At 41.1% G+C, this 18,731-nt stretch overlaps 1 protein-coding gene across 1 annotated transcript; it reads right to left on the bottom strand.

Annotated features, from left to right (window-relative positions):
* Nucleotides 1-1,769: 1,769 nt before the first annotated feature.
* Gm5592 (predicted gene 5592) lies at nucleotides 1,770-7,626 on the bottom strand. The gene is made up of 3 exons (NM_001033782.3): nucleotides 7,475-7,626; nucleotides 5,109-5,870; nucleotides 1,770-3,888 (listed from the first exon to the last, which is right to left on the bottom strand). The coding sequence occupies exons 1-3, from the start codon at nucleotides 7,479-7,481 to the stop codon at nucleotides 2,084-2,086; spliced, it is 2,574 nt and encodes an 857-aa protein (NP_001028954.1). The 5' UTR covers nucleotides 7,482-7,626; the 3' UTR covers nucleotides 1,770-2,083.
* Between the last annotated feature and the right edge of the window lie 11,105 nt (nucleotides 7,627-18,731).

Raw genomic sequence — 18,731 nt, 5'->3', positions numbered from 1 at the left:
AGTTCTGTGTCTTGATAACTCTTACTGATAACTGAAATGTGTCAGCTCAAGATATAGTTTTTGTGCTTAAAACTCCAAAGTCAGGCTAGAAAGATGGCTCTGTGGTTAAGAGCACTGGGTGATCTTCCAAAGGTCCTGAGTTCAATTCCCAGCAAAATCATGGAGGCTCAAAACCATCTATAATGGGATTTGATACCTTCCTCTGGCATGTAGATGTACGTGCAGATAGCATACTCACATACATAAAATAAACAAATCTTTAAGGAATTGTCCAAAGGTAGTGTGACTCAGGGCTACATGATTTCCATAAGTTCTTGATGGAGCTGCTGACTAGAAGTACAGACTCTCTATTGACCGTTAAAAGTGTCCATGAAAGCCAGGCGTGGTGGCACACACCTTTAATCCCAGCACTCAGGAGGCAGAGGCAGGCAGATTTCTGAGTTCGAGGCCATCCTGCTCTACAAAGTGAGTTCCAGGACAGCCAGGGCTATACAGAGAAACCCTGTCTCAAAAAGCAAAAAAAAAAAAAAAAAAATGTGCATGAGTGTTTGCTAGAATTACTACACAGCAGAAACATAGTGGAGGGGTGGCTCTTCAAAAAATTAAAAATGAATCTAACATACGGCCCAGGTAATACCACCCCTGGGTATTTACAAAAAGGAATTCAATTCACTATATTAGAGACATATTTGCCTTCAGTGTTGATTGTAGCACACTTGTACTTGGCTCTCACTTTGCATAGCCAGAATATCTAGTTAGAGTTCCCTAGAGGAACAAAATTGATACAATGAATATCTATGGAGAATCTATCTATCTATCTATCTATCTATCTATCTATCTATCTACCCATCCATCGATCTATCATCTATCTATCTATCTATCTATCTATCTATCTATCTATCTATCTATCTATCTATCCATCTATATATGAATGACTTGCAGGCTGGGGTCTTGCTAGGACAGTAATAGTACAATAATGGCTGTCTAAGACCAGTCCTGTAGTTATTCAATCCATGTGGGTATTTGAGCTGGTCTTCAGTATACATTGTCTGGAATCCTGAAGAATGAGGCTGTAATGCCAGTAGAGGAATGAACTGGAAAGCAAGTGCAAGGACAAGCAAGCAAAGAACAAAATGCTTCCTAATCCACATTCTTTATATAGACTGACACAAGGAAGTTTGGCCCAAATTAAAGGTATATCTTCCCACCATAGAAGATCCAGATTAATATTCAGTATTTGTACTTCAAATGAGTTAATAACTTTTAATTAAGAAAACCCCTCACAGGTGTACCCAATAAATTGAGTTTTAATTAATTAGAGATGTAGTCAGGTTAACACCAAAAACAGCTATTACCACGGTCCTCAGCAGCTATTAGGGAAATAGCCTTAGTGTCAACAACAGAGAAGAGTATAAAGGAAATGTGATGTGTAAACACAATGGGAAATTTATTCATAAAAATGAAATTATGTTGTGAACAGGAAAACAATTTAGTGGAGACTACCATGTCTTAACCAGGCTCAATTAGTTATATTTTCTTCCATGTATGTGTCCTAGATCATACTTCTATAAGTGAAATCCTGCATGTATATGATGCATAAAATTGAAAAAAATCCCTGTAGCATAAAAATGAATATGAGCTGTGTTGAGAGGTGAGAAATGTACAGGTTTATGGAAATGGAAGGAGTGTGTGCTCAATATTCAGTATGTAATTCAAGATATACCATGTCCAGTGAATGAAAAACTCTAAAATAATTTTAGCACAAATGTAGAATTTTCTCCATTGATTTAATGTTAAATAACTTTCTTAAGATATGTTCGGATAGAATATAACAAAAATAAATTCATCACAGTTAAGAGAAACAGAATAAACTAGCCAACTTAACATTATATGGCAATTTTAATACTAAAATTCATGTGGGTATGTTTTTTTCTATCTATATACTTAGTCTTCTATATTCCTGCACATGTACTTGTGTATATACATATTTATATTTTTCTTTACTTTTATACATCTGTATCAGTGACTATATCTCTTCAAGTAAATGTTGGAAAGCACTTTGTTGCAATGATCTGGCAAGCTGTTACATTGCATAGCCATAATATTGAGAAATTTCCATATCCCTCTCCCTCTGAAGGAAAATCTGCAGTTTCCCAGTAGAGGGGTTCTTGACAGCATTCTCACGCTCTTGTTGGGCTTGCCTCTTCATGGCCTCCCTCTCTGGCCTCTGCTCTTTTGTGATGGGTTGTGAGACAACTGGTCCCAGAATGTCGACTTTCTTCCATGGAATGGGTTGGCGGCTGAAGTCATGCAGCAGATATTTGGTTTGAGGTTTGGGAGGTGATGGTACCTTGTTCCTGGCAGCAGAAACAAGCTCTCTCTGGAATGAAGTGTGAGAGGATGCTCTGTAGGGTACAGGCCTCGAGGTGACCAAATGGGGCACAGCACTAGACTGGTTGGGGTTGGTTACATTAGGTCCAGTGGAACTGGAGGAAATTGGAGGAGCTGGCTTGGCAGAGGCTATCAAAGATGAGCTCACAGGAGGTGGTTGGGCTGGCCTGAGTGTGGTAGGTTGAGCTGAGTGAGAGTGAGGCTGCACAGTAGTGGTCCTGCGTAAAGCCAGGGAAAGGGGCTTTCTAGAAGCAGGTCTGGATTGAGGCTTGTCCAGAGTTGGAAAAGGCAGAGGAACTAACTTGACCTTACCAGCTGGGGGCAGCTCATACTGGGATGGAGATAGACAATCTTTGTCAATACTGCTCTCTGCTCTCTGAACCTTCCCTGGGCTTTTGGGAGGAAACTGGCCCTCACATGGCATGTTTAACACTGTTGTAGTAACTGTGCCTGAGCCTGGGCCTGGATCTTTGTTGATGGTGAAGGTTCGCAGACCTCTGAAGGAGGAGATGCCAGTTTTCTTCTCAGTCTTCTTCCCAAGTGGGTGGAAGACCTGCACGGACTCCAGCATGTGCATTGCAAGGTTGGTTCGAGGCTTCTTGAAGCTGTTTTGACTGAGCTCAGGTGGGTTCCTCTTCCTCTTGGTCTTGGGGATGGAGAGGTTCTCTTCTGCTTTGGCTGTGTTCCTTGACTGCTTAAGCTCCTCTGTTTTCTTGGATTTGTTCTGTGGCCCACTTGGTCTTTCTTGCTCCTGTTTTCTAGCTTTTCTGTTCTTGCTGGGAGGCCCTTTGGGAGCTTTGCCCTCTGGTTGCTTTGCCATGTTGTCAATAGCCCTCTCACTGGCTCCAGCAACACCCCCAGCCCCTTCTCCCTCCACCAGGTCCCAGTGCTGGAATTTGGCCTGAGGAGCCCCCTCAAGCAACTCAAAGGATTTATGTTTGTTCTTCCTCACCTGGTCAGAGGGGCCACTGGTGACTGTCCAGGTTTCACAGGACTGATCTTGGTCTATGTCTGTGAGGGTGTTTAGGAGTTGGGGAAGTTGGATGTCTGCCTCAAGTCTAGTGATGTCTTTAAAGTTGAAGCTGGATCCATTCTCATTCTCTAGCCCCACAAGCTCTTTCGGACCCATGCAGATGCATCCCAAATGGGCATTATCAGAATCAGGCTTCTGCCTGAGGCTCTCAGTGTCAGTGCAGTGCAGAGGCTGCTGCAAGTCAGGGTGCTCCAAAGTCAGGACTGGCCTGTCTTGGTTTTCTTTTGTGCCCTCTTTTATCTCAGGCATGGTTTTGTTCTCTGGTTGTTCCAGGCTTGGAGCTGGAGGCAAGGCCAGGAACTCTGAAGGACTGTGGATGGGGGCTGTTAATGCCTTGTCCCCATTGACAGCTGGTGGCCTTATTTGGGAAACCTGGACACAGGTGTTGCAGAGTTCTGGACTCTGCAGCTGACAGTGTGTCTGGCCTGAAGGTGGCAATCCCAGGGATGTCTCCATTTGAACCACTGGAAAAGGGTGAAGGAAGAAGTCAGTGCCTTGGGCAAATGAGATGCTCCCCACCCCGACCCATTTCATAGACCACAGCATTTGGCCCCTGCAGCAGTGGGAGGACATTCCTATGAGCTCTTGATGAAGAGCTTGGATGCTACCCCTGTGGGCAGACCGATGGTGACTGCTTTGTTTCTGGAGATCATTGCATGTCATGCTTTCTCAGATATTTTTGTTTTTCTTCCTGTTTGTATGGTTTGTGGCAGAAAACCCTCAGTAGGCCAGTTACCAAATTACCTGGAAGTGTGCTCCTCACTTTTCTTCCCCTTTGTCTTTATTAAGAGCGACTCTCATTTTCGTGGAACTAGGTTGTCTGGTCCATAATTTCCAAAATCTTACCTGATCCTTTGAATAATGTCATTACTCAGATGACCCCAGTATCTTGTTTTTTAATGTAGGTTTAAGTATCTAAACACACTTAGGAACGGCTGCAAGGCAAGCATTTAAACAACTAATGATTTTACCAGCCCCATGTTTCACAATCTTAAAAGTGGAATGGAAAATGGTATCAGAATTTGAAATTGGTGGCCTTGTGTGAGACTCAGTGGTAGAGAACATGTCTACCTGATCTTATGTTCTTGGACATGGGTTACCTCTGCAGTACTACAGCAAAAAAACAAAACAAAACAAAAAAAACAAAACAAACAAACAAACACTGAGCAGGCTTAGCTAAATTAGAAATGGTACCTTGACTATGCCATACTCTCTCTACAATTTTAAGTGTCAGAAAATTCCAGAATAAGTGCTGAGAATCTGGGAAGAATTCTTCCTCCAGGACAGATTCTGAGCTACATTGCTCTGGAGGATTTCAACTCATGGAAAATCCCATGTTACCAAAACAATTCCTCAGTGTCTTCTAGACACAAGATCAATAATAGGTCAGGAAGGAGTGTATTGCAGTGTATTGGTGGATAAGACTGATTATTCTGTGTACTTAGTTACATGTGTGACTATGGTGTGCTCCATGGACATCATTTAATAAAGGATGGATGCTATTCACTGTGGCCTTGCATTCTCTCTTTTGATAGAGTCTGAAGGTGGTGGTGGAAAGCCAGAGCTGTACTTAACCTGTCAGGAGACTCATTCTCCCTCTGTGTGGACTGTCCACTACTAAAAGGTAGAGGTCAATTTCTTTGGAGTGCTGATCCCACTACTTCCCTCCTGGATCTGTACTCACCGGGAAGACCGTTGTCTGGCATGGACTGAGCAGATGTGGAATAGGAGAAGGCAGAGGTAAAAAGTGGCATTTGGATATTCCTTGGCTGAATCTCCTTTAGCACCATCACCATCTCTGGTTGGAGCACAGAGGTCTGACTCCCAGGGTAGGACACAGAGCCATGGGCCTTCAAACACTGCCCAAATTCTCCAGCTATCAGAGGGCCCAGGTTGTTGTGCTCATAGTAATAGACCTGGCTGCCTTCCTGGTAGGAAGGTGCCAGGCTGTATCCTTGATTTGGCATCTGCGATGGTGTGATTTGGACAAAGCTGGAAGACAGTGTTGGATGAAAAGGAACTATGACATTGGGATCTAAAATTTTATCACTCTGGTTTGTCACAGCCAGGGAGGAGAGTGTAGTGTCCTGGTCAATGAGTTTCATATTGAATTCCTGGAGTGCATCTTCCCTTCCATGAGTGCTTCCAGTGCAATCCCACTTGAGAGCACCTGGATAGGAGGGTGTCGAGGTGGAAATCTGGCCCTGCTCCGTTAGCACTGTCAGCATGGTTGTGCCAGCATGTGGGTTAAGATAGGCATTACCCATGAGTGGCTGGAGAGAAGTGCTGGATGCTGATGGTAGAAGCCATGCTGAACTCACATCTGGGGTGGAGACCCTGGAAAAGTTGCATACCGTTCCTGCAGGCTGTATGGAGTTGCTCAGCAGAGGGAGAGAAGGGTGCAGAGTGCTTTCTGTCCCAAAGAAAGGTGAACTTTGGGAATTTTCTGTAGAGAGGAAGAAGACAGTGGGAAAATGGTGAGGTTGATGTTTTCTAGGTTACTGTGGGGAGCAGTGCTATATCCAGTGTGTACTGGCTGTGATTGACTAAGACTGAAGTTTCCTCCAGCATCCCAATTGCAAGTGCTCAGATTGATTCTTGGCACTCGCCAGAATGACACTCCTTTGATGAGCTACCCGATCTTCCTCTGTGGGCATGGGATTCCTGGTTGATCTGGTTCAACCTTTGCTCCAACGTAGACATATTCCTTCTTTGCCCTGCTTTCTCTTGCTCTCATACCTGCTGTGACATTGCCTTCAATCTCTGTCCTACAGTAGCAGTGTTTAGAGGTAGGCGAGCCTTAGATAGCTTCTCAAGCTACTGCCTTTTCCCTGTCCTGTGCACATCTATGTAGAGAGACATGGACTCTTTACTTAAGAGTAGGCTGGACTTGAAATCACAAAAACCAACCTGCCTCTGGATTTGACATGCTGCTATTATAGTTGAGTGCCAGGAACACCAATCTTATCTATACTCTGTGGGTATTTTTGTTTTTTAAAAATCACATGTCAGGGAGTTTATATATGAATATTCTATTTACTTAATTTACTTTGCTACCTCCTCCTTTGTCCCTCCCACTCCTGTAACTGATGACATCTTATATAAGTATAACTCTTAAACACCTGTCTGTTTATGACTTTATGTATACAACCTACTGGTCACATTTCATATTGTGTACATGTGTTTAGGGCTGACCCTTTGGGATTTGGTAACCTATTAGAAGGTTGATCCCTGAACAAGATTTACTCTTCCTCTGTTCCTGTTAATTGCCTGTAACTTTTGGAGAGGGGAAGCCTTGTGAGGATTTCCCACCTATGTCAGTTAGTGTTGTACAGAGAACAACTGACTATAGAGTTCTCAGCCTCAACTGATAGTATCCAACACAACCAGTGCAAACAAGAATCAGAAAACTCTGCACAAGATAAGGTAGATTGTAAAAGCCAGGAACCAGAGTGGGATAATATTCTCTATATATGACAGTGAATTTGTGCCGAGACGAATCTTAACAATATGGTTGCATAAACAAGGCTTGGGAAATGAAAGTGCCTTGAGCCTTTTGATTTGAAATGTGTGATTCTCTGCAACATTCTGTCCCAAACTATCTTTGTGTTCTTTTAAGATCATCTCTGCAGGTTTGACTCCTTCTATTTCTCTGTTTTCTAGCCCTTCATCTTTAAACTTTGGATTTTTTTTTGTCCCCCAGTTCTTGTGAATCTGTCTTTTATGTAACAGCTTCAACATTTCTTTCACTAGAAGAACTACCTTCGCAGAGTCTAGCCCCCTCTTAGTCTCTCCCACATTCCTTCTCTTTTAAGATTCAACAGCACCGAGCACAGACCATAGTAACACTGTAATCTCTCTGAGGTGGATAAAGAATCTGTTGAGAGTAAACTATGTGTCTAAAGTCAATTCTTAGTAAGAACGAAAGTTAATAAAACTTTCAATGTGAGATATCTATATCCATGTCATCCCTAGTATTCTAAAGATTTAAACATATTCTAAAAATTAGGAGACGTGTGATCAAAAATATTTGAAAGTTGCTTTCTTTACCTGACATGTTTGGGGGGGGGGCTCTGTATGGGGAGTAACAGTACTCCACCCTACAATTGAGCCGGATAAATGGTAGTCTTTGTCTGATATGCTGACCAAATCAGCGAGTGTGTCCAGTATCAAAGAGAGCTCACTGGTCACAGGGTACCTGTAATGATCCAAATTTGTTTACAGGCAGTACCATGGAAACCCCAGGATTCTACTAGGTGCTGGTAGGCTAAGAGGGAGAATGATGTCATAAATCAGTCAGCAGCCAATGGGAAGGACAGATTCTGAGCTGCAAGACAGGATTGAGTGGGCAAGATAATAGAGAAATAGTAGCCCTGAATGCTGAGATAGGTGCTAGTGAAAGAGGTAATCTTCATGTGGCTGTTCCTTTTGCCTTGCCTTTTAGCTTAGGAAATCATATCAGTGTTTCTTACCAGATTCATGGACTGGTATTAATAATGTGCATATGATCTGTCACATTCCAACAAACTGTATCCATCAACACACATTAAACACAGGGACAGTAGCCTTGGGCAGGAAGGAGAGGGTCACCTAGGTTGAAGCAACTAGGTTGAGCAACTGTTTTTGAGTTGTGAGCTGTCTGCATCTGTCCATGAACAAATGAAGAGATCAAAGGGCTCCTTTGTGACTATGTTGAAGGGCAGGGCTGAGTGCATTGAAAGCACCTTGTAGCACCTTGAAAGACTGTGGCTCTTTTCTGGTTTCTTGTCCAGGAATCTATTTTAAAATTTTTTATTTGGCTATTCTGGCCTAGGTTGGACTCAGATCCCGTTTCTCTCCTTTTCATCCCTGCTTTGTAGCCTTTGATGCTTGGACCAGCTTGCTCCTGCATCCTTACACTAGAGGGTGATAGCACAGTAAATTTCCCGACACAGTTGTCTTGATTATGTCTGGCAGATGCATGTAACATGGGTTCTGCACTTATCAGCAAACAACAGAAGGACTGATGATGAGGCTCACTGCATGTGTTCCCTCTTTCAGCATTTGTTGCTGTTCTCCTGCCCACATTCTGCTTCCTCTGGATATTTTCTCTACTCTTCTTTCATTTTCCAGAGCAGGTTTTTCTCATTAACTCATGTTGTTTTGGATCTGACTGTGTATCTCCCTCCAGCCTCAGACTCATGGACATTCCTTATGTCCATGGCTTTCTCTCTGTAGAATCATGATTGTGAGCTACCAAGTCTGGGAGTCTTAAAAGGAGAGTGGCAGTTACTTTAGCTTCTTCCTCCTTGCAACAAACTCTGTAGAATCTTGGGCTTCTAGCATTGTCTGCCCTTCTTGGATCTGAGATCCGCCTAAGGCAGAGACAGTGGAACAGGTAGAGAACAAAAGAAGGCTTAGCTTGTACAGGGTGTTGGACTAAATGGAAAAAGAAAGTAATGTAGGTATTTTGGTTTATTTTTCAATAAAGAACCAACCTTCTCACCATCTCAGGTACCTTCATGCACAGGAATGCACCTGGTATTTTGTTGATACACAGAGAATTCTCTACCTTTCTTCATTTTAACCTATGTTGCACCTCCCATTTTTGTCACTCCCTGGTAAGTTCATAGACTGTTATTTGACATATGTCTGATATGAATTTATACACATTTTTATTCTATCTACCTCACAAAGCATTAACTAATACAACAGTGTTGATTGGTTTTTATTAAAAATGATATTAGAGCCATTTTAACTGTCCTCCAGCAGTCACATGAGGTTCTAGAATGTTTATTCAGGGGCTTTTACTCTGAGCTAGTGCTGTTTCATGTAGCTGCATGTCTAGTTCTGTACAAATGTCCCTCCATGCAGACAGTGGAAAGTTGTTTAGTTCGGGACAAATTTCTGCAGTAAAAATGTCATTTTCCACATGACATCAGAAATGAGATTTACTCCTCTTCTGTCAGCTGTTAAATAATTTGACACATTTGCCAAGATCATGCTTGAAAGTATGCTCCTGGTTGTAGATGGCACAGGGAAAAAACATTGTCCTTCTGTAGCAGTGTAGACCCAAGATGAGTATTGCCAGGACTCTGAAATTAAGCAGATTGAGAGAAGAGATAGATGGAGAAAAGGATGGAGAGGAAGAAGGAAACAGAAAGAGAAACACAAGAAACACATGCACACAGAGAGAAAAGAGGGGTAGATACAAAGAGAGAGAATGTAACTTGTACTTTTTAAATCTCATAGTTTCTGTTTTATCATTTAAAATTTTGTACATTGATTTATTTAACTTTCTCTTTTAGAATGTATCCTGATTTTAGATTCATTTACCTCTACATTCTTGCTTATTCCAAACCCCTCACTCCTGAGTTTCCATTCAGTTTGCATCTTTCATTAGGAAAGAACAGGCTTAACGAGGACAACATACAAACAGAACCAAATAAATAATATACTGGGAAGGAGGAAGTCTATCATTTCAAAGTTTAATGTGGCCAAATGATTGGAGTAAAAGAAGCCCAAGTGCAGTCATCAAAATAAGAGACCTACTTGTCCTCATAGCTACTATTCCCATAAAAATAGTAAGCTAATATTGAGATGATTTATATGCAAAGGACCTGTTCCAGACATATGTAGGGACTGTGCTTACCACTTTAGGGTCTCTGAGCTGGGAAGAGCTTATTCTCTCTCTCTCTTTCTTTCTTTCTTTCTTTCTTTCTTTCTTTCTTTCTTTCTTTCTTTCTTTCTTTCTTTCTTTCTTTCTTTCTTTCTTTCTTAATTCAGAGGACCTTGTTTACTTGTCTTCCACACCACCTGGCTCATATATTCATTTCACCTCTGCAACTGTGTGCTTCACTGAGATAAGAGGGAAGGCAATTGATGGAGACCTATCCTTTAGACTTCCTCTCCCATAATGTCTGGCTGTTAGCTCAATTGCCTTCAGAGAAAGTATCTGATGGTGGCAGGTTAAATCTTTCAAATAAGAAGTATAGGAGAACATTATCAGGAGTCATTTCATTGGTATATGTTTTTGTTAACTGACCAGGTATTTTGTTTTACTCTATGTCTATAGTTTATCTAGTTTCTGGTTCTTGGTTACCCAAGCATTGTTGAATATAGATCCTTTCTTGTGGAGTAAGTCTTAAGTCAAATCAGAAGTTCATTGCATACTCCCACATGTTCATTGTTTCCATTGCGCTAGCACATTATGTAGGGACAACAGGTTGTAGGCCAAGGGTTTTTTGGTTGCTGGTTTCCATGTTTCTCTTTTAGTTTCCTATGCATCAGGAGTCCCATAGCATTGCAAGGGCACTAGAATGTATTTGTGAAGGCTCCATGTTGCCATCGACCCAACTACTCGATATTCAGTGAGTATGTGGATGTTATCTTCAGCCATAGGGCCTTCTCTGCTGATATACAGCACTCTTTTTTCTAAGCAACAGCCTGGTTTTGTTGATCTACATGGGACATACGGCCAAAACCTCAGCAGAATTTTATGAATTTTGCCACTGGAAGTCTTACCAGGAGAAGAAATGCAATAAGACTTTATACCCCCATTACTAGAAGGCCTTATTGGGATGCCCTTCATAGATTTGAGGAAGTTTCCCTTGAGTGAGTTCCCATATCACACCCATAATAGCCTTTCTGTACCTGTGTTCACTGCCTACACTCTCTTCATCCACCCCATATCCCATACCATCTCAATCATCATTTTCATTCCCATCCACCCTTTTATACCTTTAGAATGTACTCTGTTATTGTATAACCAAGAGACACATGTGTTCCTCCATCTGGATCCCTCTTCTTTACCCAGGTTCTCAGGATCTACTGATTTTAGTACATGCAATCCACAGGTGAATTTATAGGTTTTTGTTATCTCACTCAGGATGATTTTTTTCTAGTTCCATTCATTTTCCTGCATATTGCATAATATTTATTTTTGTAATAGCAGAGTATGACTCCATTGTGTTAGCATGACTGTCCATGTTGTTGTAAGGATCATCCATTGGGTATATGCCCAAGAGTGGTATGCCTAGATCTGCAGGTAGATCAACTTCAACTTACTGTGGAACTGCCTTTTTAATTTCAATAGTGGCTGTACAAGTTTTCATACTCACTAAAAAGGGAGTGTTCCCTCTGCTCCACATCCTCGCCAGCATGATTTGCTGTGTTACTGACCTTAGGCATTCTAACATGCTGAAGACGATATCTAAAGTGGATTCGATTTGCATTTCCCTGATGACTAAGGATATGCAACATTTCTACAAGTGTTTCTCACCCTTTGAATTTCCTCTACTGAGCATTTTGTTCAGATATGTATGCAATTTTGAAATTGGATATTTTGATCATTTGAAATCCATATATATGGAGAGAGAAAAACACTTTTTTCATTCGGTCGGGTTTAGCTTTGTCCAGTTGACAGGTCCCCTTCATTTCAGAACCTTTTCTGTGGAACTTCTTTTTTTTTTTCTCTCTCTCTCTCTCTCTCTCTCTTTCTTTCTTTCTTTCTTTCTTTCTTTCTTTCTTTCTTTCTTTCTTTCTTTTCTTTCTTTCTTCCTTCCTTCCTTCCTTCCTTCCTTTCTTTCTTTCTTTCTTTCTTTCTTTCTTTCTTCAGGAGTGGAGTTTCATTTTTTTAAAGATATTTGTTCAAATAGACAATAATAAAAATACAAGGAAGCTTTTGCTGAAAACATCAATGTTGGATTATTGGAATATATATACATATAAATAATATATTATATATATCCATATATCTATATGTTCATCAATGTTCATATGTATATATACATATGTAAATATATTTCATATATAGGTATATAGAAGATATGAATATAGTCTACTTTTCATTTCCTCCCTTTACTTTTTTTTCTCCAATTTTTACTGGGTATTTACTTCATTTATATTTCAAATGCTATCAAGGATATCCCCTATATGGGCATATATCCAGAAGATGTTCCAACTAGTAAGAAAGACACATGCTCCACTATGTTCATAGCAGCCTTATTTATAATAGCCAGAAGCTGGAAGGGACCCAGATGCCCTTCAACAGAGGAATGGATACAAAAAATGTGGTACATTTACACAATGGAGTACTACTCAGCTATTAAAAAGAATGAATTTATGAAATTCATAGGCAAATGGTTGGACCTGAAGGGCATTATCCTGAGTAAGGTAACCCAATCACAAAAGAACTCAAATGATATGCACTCACTGATAAGTGGATATTAGCCTAGAAACTTAGAATACCAAAGATATAAATTATAATTTGCAAAACACATGAAACTGAAGAAGAACGAAGACCAAAGTGTGGACACTTTGCCCCTTCTTAGAACTGGGAACAAAACACCCATGGAAGGAGATACAGAGACAAAGTTTGGAGCTGAGACAAAAGGATGGACCATCTAGAGAGTGCCATATCCAGGAATCCATCCCATAATCAGCCTCCAAATGCTGACATCATTGCATACACTAGCAAAATTTTGCTGAAAGGACCCTGATATAGCTGTCTCTTGTGAGACAATGCCGGGGCCTAGCAAACACAGAAGTGGATGCTCACAGTCAGCTATTGGATGGATCCCAGGGCCCCCAATGAAGAAGCTAGAGAAAGTACCGAAGGAGCTAAAGCGATCTCCAACCCTATAGGTGGAACAACATTATGAACTAACCAGTACCCTGGAGCTCTTGACTCTAGCTGCTTAAGTATCAAAAGATGGCCTAGTCGGCCATCACTGGAAAGAGAGGCCCATTGGACTTGCAAACTTTATATGCCCCAGTACAAGGGAACGTCAGAGCCAAAAAGTGGCAGTGGGTGGGTAGGGGAGTGGGGGAGAGGGTATGGGGGACTTTTGGGATAGCATTGGAAATGTAAATGAGGAAAATACCTAATAAAAAAATAGAACATCCCCTATACCCTCCTCCTCTTGCTTCCCTACTCACCCCTCCTATTTCTTGGATCTGTTGTTTCCCCTGTACTGGGACATATAAAGTTTGCAAGACCAAGGGGCCTCTCTTCACAATGATGGTTGATTATGCCATCTTCTGCTATAAATGCAGCTAGAGAAGTAAGCTTTGGGGGTAATGGTTAGTTCATATTGTTGGAACATCTTTATTTGATTCAGAGGACCTTGTTTACTTGTCTACAACAATGTCTGGCTCTTGCATTCATCTCACCTCCACAACCATGTGCTTCACTGAGCTCTAAGGAAAGGCATTTGATGGAGACTTATCCTTTAGACCTCCTCTCCCATAGTGTCTGGCCATAGTTCAACTGCTTTCAGGGAAAGCCTCTGATGGTGGCAGGTTAAGGCACTCAACTAATAAGTATAACAGAATATCATCAAGAGATATTTAATTGAAATGACCAGGTTTTTTGTTTTACCTTATGTGTATAGGCTATTTCCTTTCAGTTTCTAGGTTAACTAAGCAATGCTGAGTTTAGATTTCTTGTTGTGGAGTGAGTTTTAAGTAAAATCAGAAATTCATTGCCTACTTCCACAAGTTCATTGTTCCCATTGCCCTAGAATATTATGTACGGATGACAGGTTTTAGGTCAAAGTTTTTCTTGTTGTGCTGGTTTCTAGGTTTCTCTTTCAGTGTCCTATGCATCAGGAGTCACTTAGCATTGCAAGGGCACTAGAATGTATTGGTGAAGGCTCCATGTTGCCACCCACCCAACTTCTCGATGTTCAGTGAGTGTGTTGATGTTATCTTCAGCAATGGGGCTTTGTCTGGTGATAGAGAGCACCCCTTTGTCTTAGCAACAGCCTGGTTTTGTTAATCTACATGGGACATATGGCCAAAACCTCAACAGAATTTTAGTAATTTTTCCACTGGAAGTCTTACCAGAACAAGAAATGGGATAAGACTTAATACCCCCATTAATAGAATGCCTTATTTGGATACCCTTCATAGATTTGAGGATGTTTCCCCTCAGTGTGTTCACATATCACACCCGTAATCGCTTCCCTATACGTGTTTTCACTTCCTACATTCTCTTCATCCACCCCTTATCTCTTGCAGTCTCATCCATCATTTTCATTTCCATCCTCCCCTTTCTATCTTTACATTCCACTCTTTTCCTCTATACCCAAGAGACACATGTGTTCCTTCATCTAGACCCCTCTTCTTTACCCAGCTTCTCAGGATCTAGTGATTGTAGTACATACCTTCCACAGGTGTCTTTATGCGTTTTCATTACCTCATTAAGAATTATTTTTTTCTAGTTCTATTCATTTTCCTGTACAGATCAGAAGTTTATTGCCCACTCACACAAGTTCATTGCTCCCATTGCCCTAGAACATTTTGTATGGACGACAAGTTTTAAGTTAAGGGTTTTGTTGTTGTTTTGTCTCTAGGTTTCTCTTTCAGTGTCCTATGCATCAGGAGTTTCTTTATATTGCAAAGGCTGTACAATGTATTGGTGAAGGCTTCTTGTTGCCATCCACCCAACATCTCAAAAATCAGTGAGTGTGTAATTTTTCTCTTCAGCTATGGGGCCATCTCTGGTTATAGAGAGCACCCCTTTTTCTTAGCAACAACCTTGTTTTGATACGAACAGACACATGGTATTTTTCTGGATGTTGTCTGGTGAAAGGGAATGTTTGTTTTGCTGGAGTGGACACCTGAGGGGTGCATGATGCTTGGAAAGAGTGTAAGTATAACCCAACAGACACTGTGTTAAGATCTTTCATTGGTTCATCTTGATCTTGTTGCTGGTTATCATTCCTCTTTTATAATGCTGTTTTCCCCTGACACTCTTGCATTGGTTCTCCTTGCTTTCTTTGCTGATCTTCACTTACTGTGACTTGGTAGAGAGAAATGCACCAAAGGAACTTCTGGTGGTATTTTTGCTGCTGCTTGCTGTGTGTGTGGACTCTTGCTGATTGTCTGAGCCTTGGAGTTTTTTCTGGATCAAGATCTTGCCATTTATTTGGGGTTTTTTTGTTTGTTTGTTTGTTTTTTGTTTTGTTTTGTTTTTTTTTTTGTTTTTTTGTTTTTTTTTTTTGTTTTTTTGTTTTTTTGTTTTTTTTTTTTTTTTGGTGCTTGCCAAATGGACTGGAGTGCTGACAGTGAAGACTGGAATTGACTCCCCAAAATATTTCTAAGCAGCCTCATAACCAGTTTCCTATTAACCGTTCATTCTTTTTAGCTACCTCTTTTAGGTGGTGAGCTAGAAGGCAGATTGAAGTGTTAAAGAAACATGCTTTAAAGTAGACTTTGCAAACTCTAAGCCTACAGCTTTCATGTTTGTTCTTAGCATAGAAGTGATAGTCCCCCCCCCACCATTTTCTTAATGTAGTCACTCATTACTATGAACTTCCCTCTTAGCACTGCTTTGTGTCCCACAAGTTTGTGAGTATATTTATAATTTCTTCTTGAATTCTAGTAATTCTTTCATTTCTTTCTTCCTGTCTGGACATATTTATTTTTCATTCAATAAAGATGTGTTGAGTTTCCATGAGTTTTTAAGCTCTCTGCTGTTTCTGTTTTTTAAATCTAGATTTAATCTATGGTGATCCAGTGGGATGCATGTGGTTATTTCAATGTTCTTGTGTCTGTTGGTTCTTGCTTTGAGTCAAGAGTATGGTCAAGTTTAGAGAAAAAACCGTGTTACAGAGATGAGGGCATATAATTATGTGTTTGGAAGAAATGTTCTGTAAATGTATGTTAGTGTAAAATCTTAATAACTGACAATAATTCTGACATGTTGCCTCAACCTTCATTTTGAAGCTTATGATATTAACCTGTCCTAATGTTTCTTGCCCTGACCATAAAGTTTTATTGTTGTGCTTTATCACAGAGCCTGGTGGACTTTGAAAATTGCTTATCCTCACCGCCTTTACTCACCCAATCACCTCTAATAGCGGATAACACTATTTTGTTTAGATAGCTTAAATGTTTCAAATGTACCTGTTTATAATTTTCCTATGTAAAAACTGGCCCTGAAAACTAACTGCCAATGGTTGCATCTTGGCTCCCTATTCCTGGCTGTGTCATTGATTAATCTGTCTTGAATATGTGTTCAATAAATGAAACATATCTGACTGAGATCATTGCCTGAGTGATTTGTGGAACTAATGCTGAAACTCATTCAGCATTTGGTGGTGTGTTGTCCAGAAAAGTGTCAGACCATCTATTACCCTGCACTCAGTATCAATGAGCACTGACAAGCCAGTTGTCCCTTCTGAATGTAGGTAAGTGATTTTTTTTTTTTGGCAGGAGGGAATTAGTTTTGTTCTAGTGATTTAGACCCTTTGGTGGATCAAAGAATAGAAAATGGAAGCAATATTGCTCTTCAAGTCATCAGACTTGGAATGCCTTAATTCGCCATTAGGCAGAAGGTCACAGATCTCCATCTTTGCACTTGGGAGGGAAACCCAACCAGATACCTTTTCTTAACTCCCATTTCTGCCACAGCTTCTGCCTTGCTTTCCCATTATTTCTTGGTTCTGTTTTTCTCTACTTCGTTTTTCATCCCATTCTTCATCCTGCTCTTCTTCTTCACTCCTCATTATGAGCCAGTCTTCCTCAGCTCCTGACACCTCTGGTTAAACATTTCTGGGCCATTTCAAAAATTTCCAAAAGGCCACTGCTGTTTTAGATGCCCAAGTTTTTCCTGGGAGGCTCCATACTCTCTATGAGTTTAAATGGCCATTTCTTGTACTGGTTGTACCCCAGAGGGCTGATTTGACTCTGCTCTTCTTCTTCCCATACAAGCTCTACTTCTCCACCACCCCGTGAGACCCTGATCAGGTCGACTATGTCATGGCCTGGCATTTTCTTCTCTGTGACCCACAGAGGAGAAGACATCTGCACTTTCTGGGAATTTTCAGGACCAGATTGAACAGACAATGGCGATGATCTAAGCCATTAAGGCGTCTGTCCAGGACTGCATCAAATGAGGTTCTCCAATCCTAACCCTATTGGGTGACAAAGATCCCCTGCCTCCTCCTTACTGAGTACTCTAAGAAGCTTCACACCTCTGCCAGGCCACTCCTCTTCCCTCAGCTCTCCCTTCCCTTCCTCACTTGACTGTCTCCTTCCATACTAGGTCAGGCACTTCCTTCCATTCCTCAGCAGAAGCACATTCCCTGCACATCATAGCACTTCCCTGTGCTTCACATGAGACACATTTTATGGTCTACCAGTCCTTCTCCACCTGTGATATTTATAACTGGAAGGCTGATAATCCCACTTTTTCTGAGAAACCTCAGGTTCCATTTCTCTTCTTGAGACTATATTTCTCACTCACCATCCATGTTGGGAGGGCATCTAACAATTCCTTCAGATGCTGTTTACTACAGAGGAACAAGATCATATTGGGTGGGAACCACAAGTTGAGCCCAGAAAAGTACAGCAGATGTTCCAAGAATCCAGTAGGATGTTGATGCTGCCTTCTCTAAGACCATTCCTGACTGGGACACCAATTCAGCTGAAGGCAAGGAAGCACTTAAAAGTTTTCACCAGATTCTTATGAGAGTTCTCCAGGTGACAGCCAGGCACCCTACAAATTTATCGACGGTGGGTGAAATAGTACAGAGCCCTCAGTCACTTTCCTGGAGTGACTCCTGGATGCCTACAGAACTTACACACTGATTGACCCAGATGTGACATATAATCAATAGGCCATCAATGTGGACTTTGTAGGTCACTTGGTTCCAGATATCCACAAGAAAATTCAGAAGATTTAAAGCTTTGAAGGTAAGAATTTGTCTGAAATCATGGAAATTGTTCAAAAGACGTTAACAATTCAGGATGTCCAGTGGACAAATAAGCTAAGAAATTGTCATGGATGTTGGTGGCAGTCAAGGAACAACAGGGAGGATGGGGAAAGGCTTCCACTGACCCAAGGTCAGCTCAAGTAAGCCTGGTTATTCACCCCATTCAAGGCTCCTTAGAGACCAATGTGTATACTGCAAGGAAATAGGGCACCGGAAGGATCAATGCCACCAGAATCCTATGAAATTCTAGGAGTTAAAGCCTATTCTGGTACCCTCTGATTGAAAGAATTGGGAGTTGAAATACCCTCCAGAGCCCAGGGTAAACTTAGAAAGATGACATTGTCCAGTGAACTTTCTGTTGGGTACTGAGGCTCAATATCCAGTCTTCTAGAGACCTGTGACCCAATATGACCAAACTATCCTCAATCAAGGCTCTATGGGTGCCTACACTACCAAACAGTGTGTAGACTTGGGAAAAAAGACTATTATTCACTTTTCCTGGTGATTCTGGAATGCACTTATCCCCTATTAGTGAGAAACCTCCTGACTAAAATGGGAGCTCAAATTCACTTTTATCCTGGAGGCAAGAATGTGGTCCAGGAAAA

Source organism: Mus musculus, chromosome 7 (genome assembly GCF_000001635.26).
Source record: "Mus musculus strain C57BL/6J chromosome 7, GRCm38.p6 C57BL/6J".
NCBI lineage: Eukaryota > Metazoa > Chordata > Mammalia > Rodentia > Muridae > Mus > Mus musculus.
The sequence above is the reverse complement of the archived record's forward strand: the minus strand, read 5'-3'. Positions and strand labels throughout refer to the sequence as shown.

What these genes read in the sequence shown, in the direction of transcription:
- Gm5592 (NM_001033782.3), bottom strand. An exon ending in GCCAGACAACGGTCTTCCCG is followed by an intron (nt 3,889 to 5,108) that starts GTGAGTACAGAT and finishes ACCCTTTTCCAG; the next exon opens with TGGTTCAAATGGAGACATCC.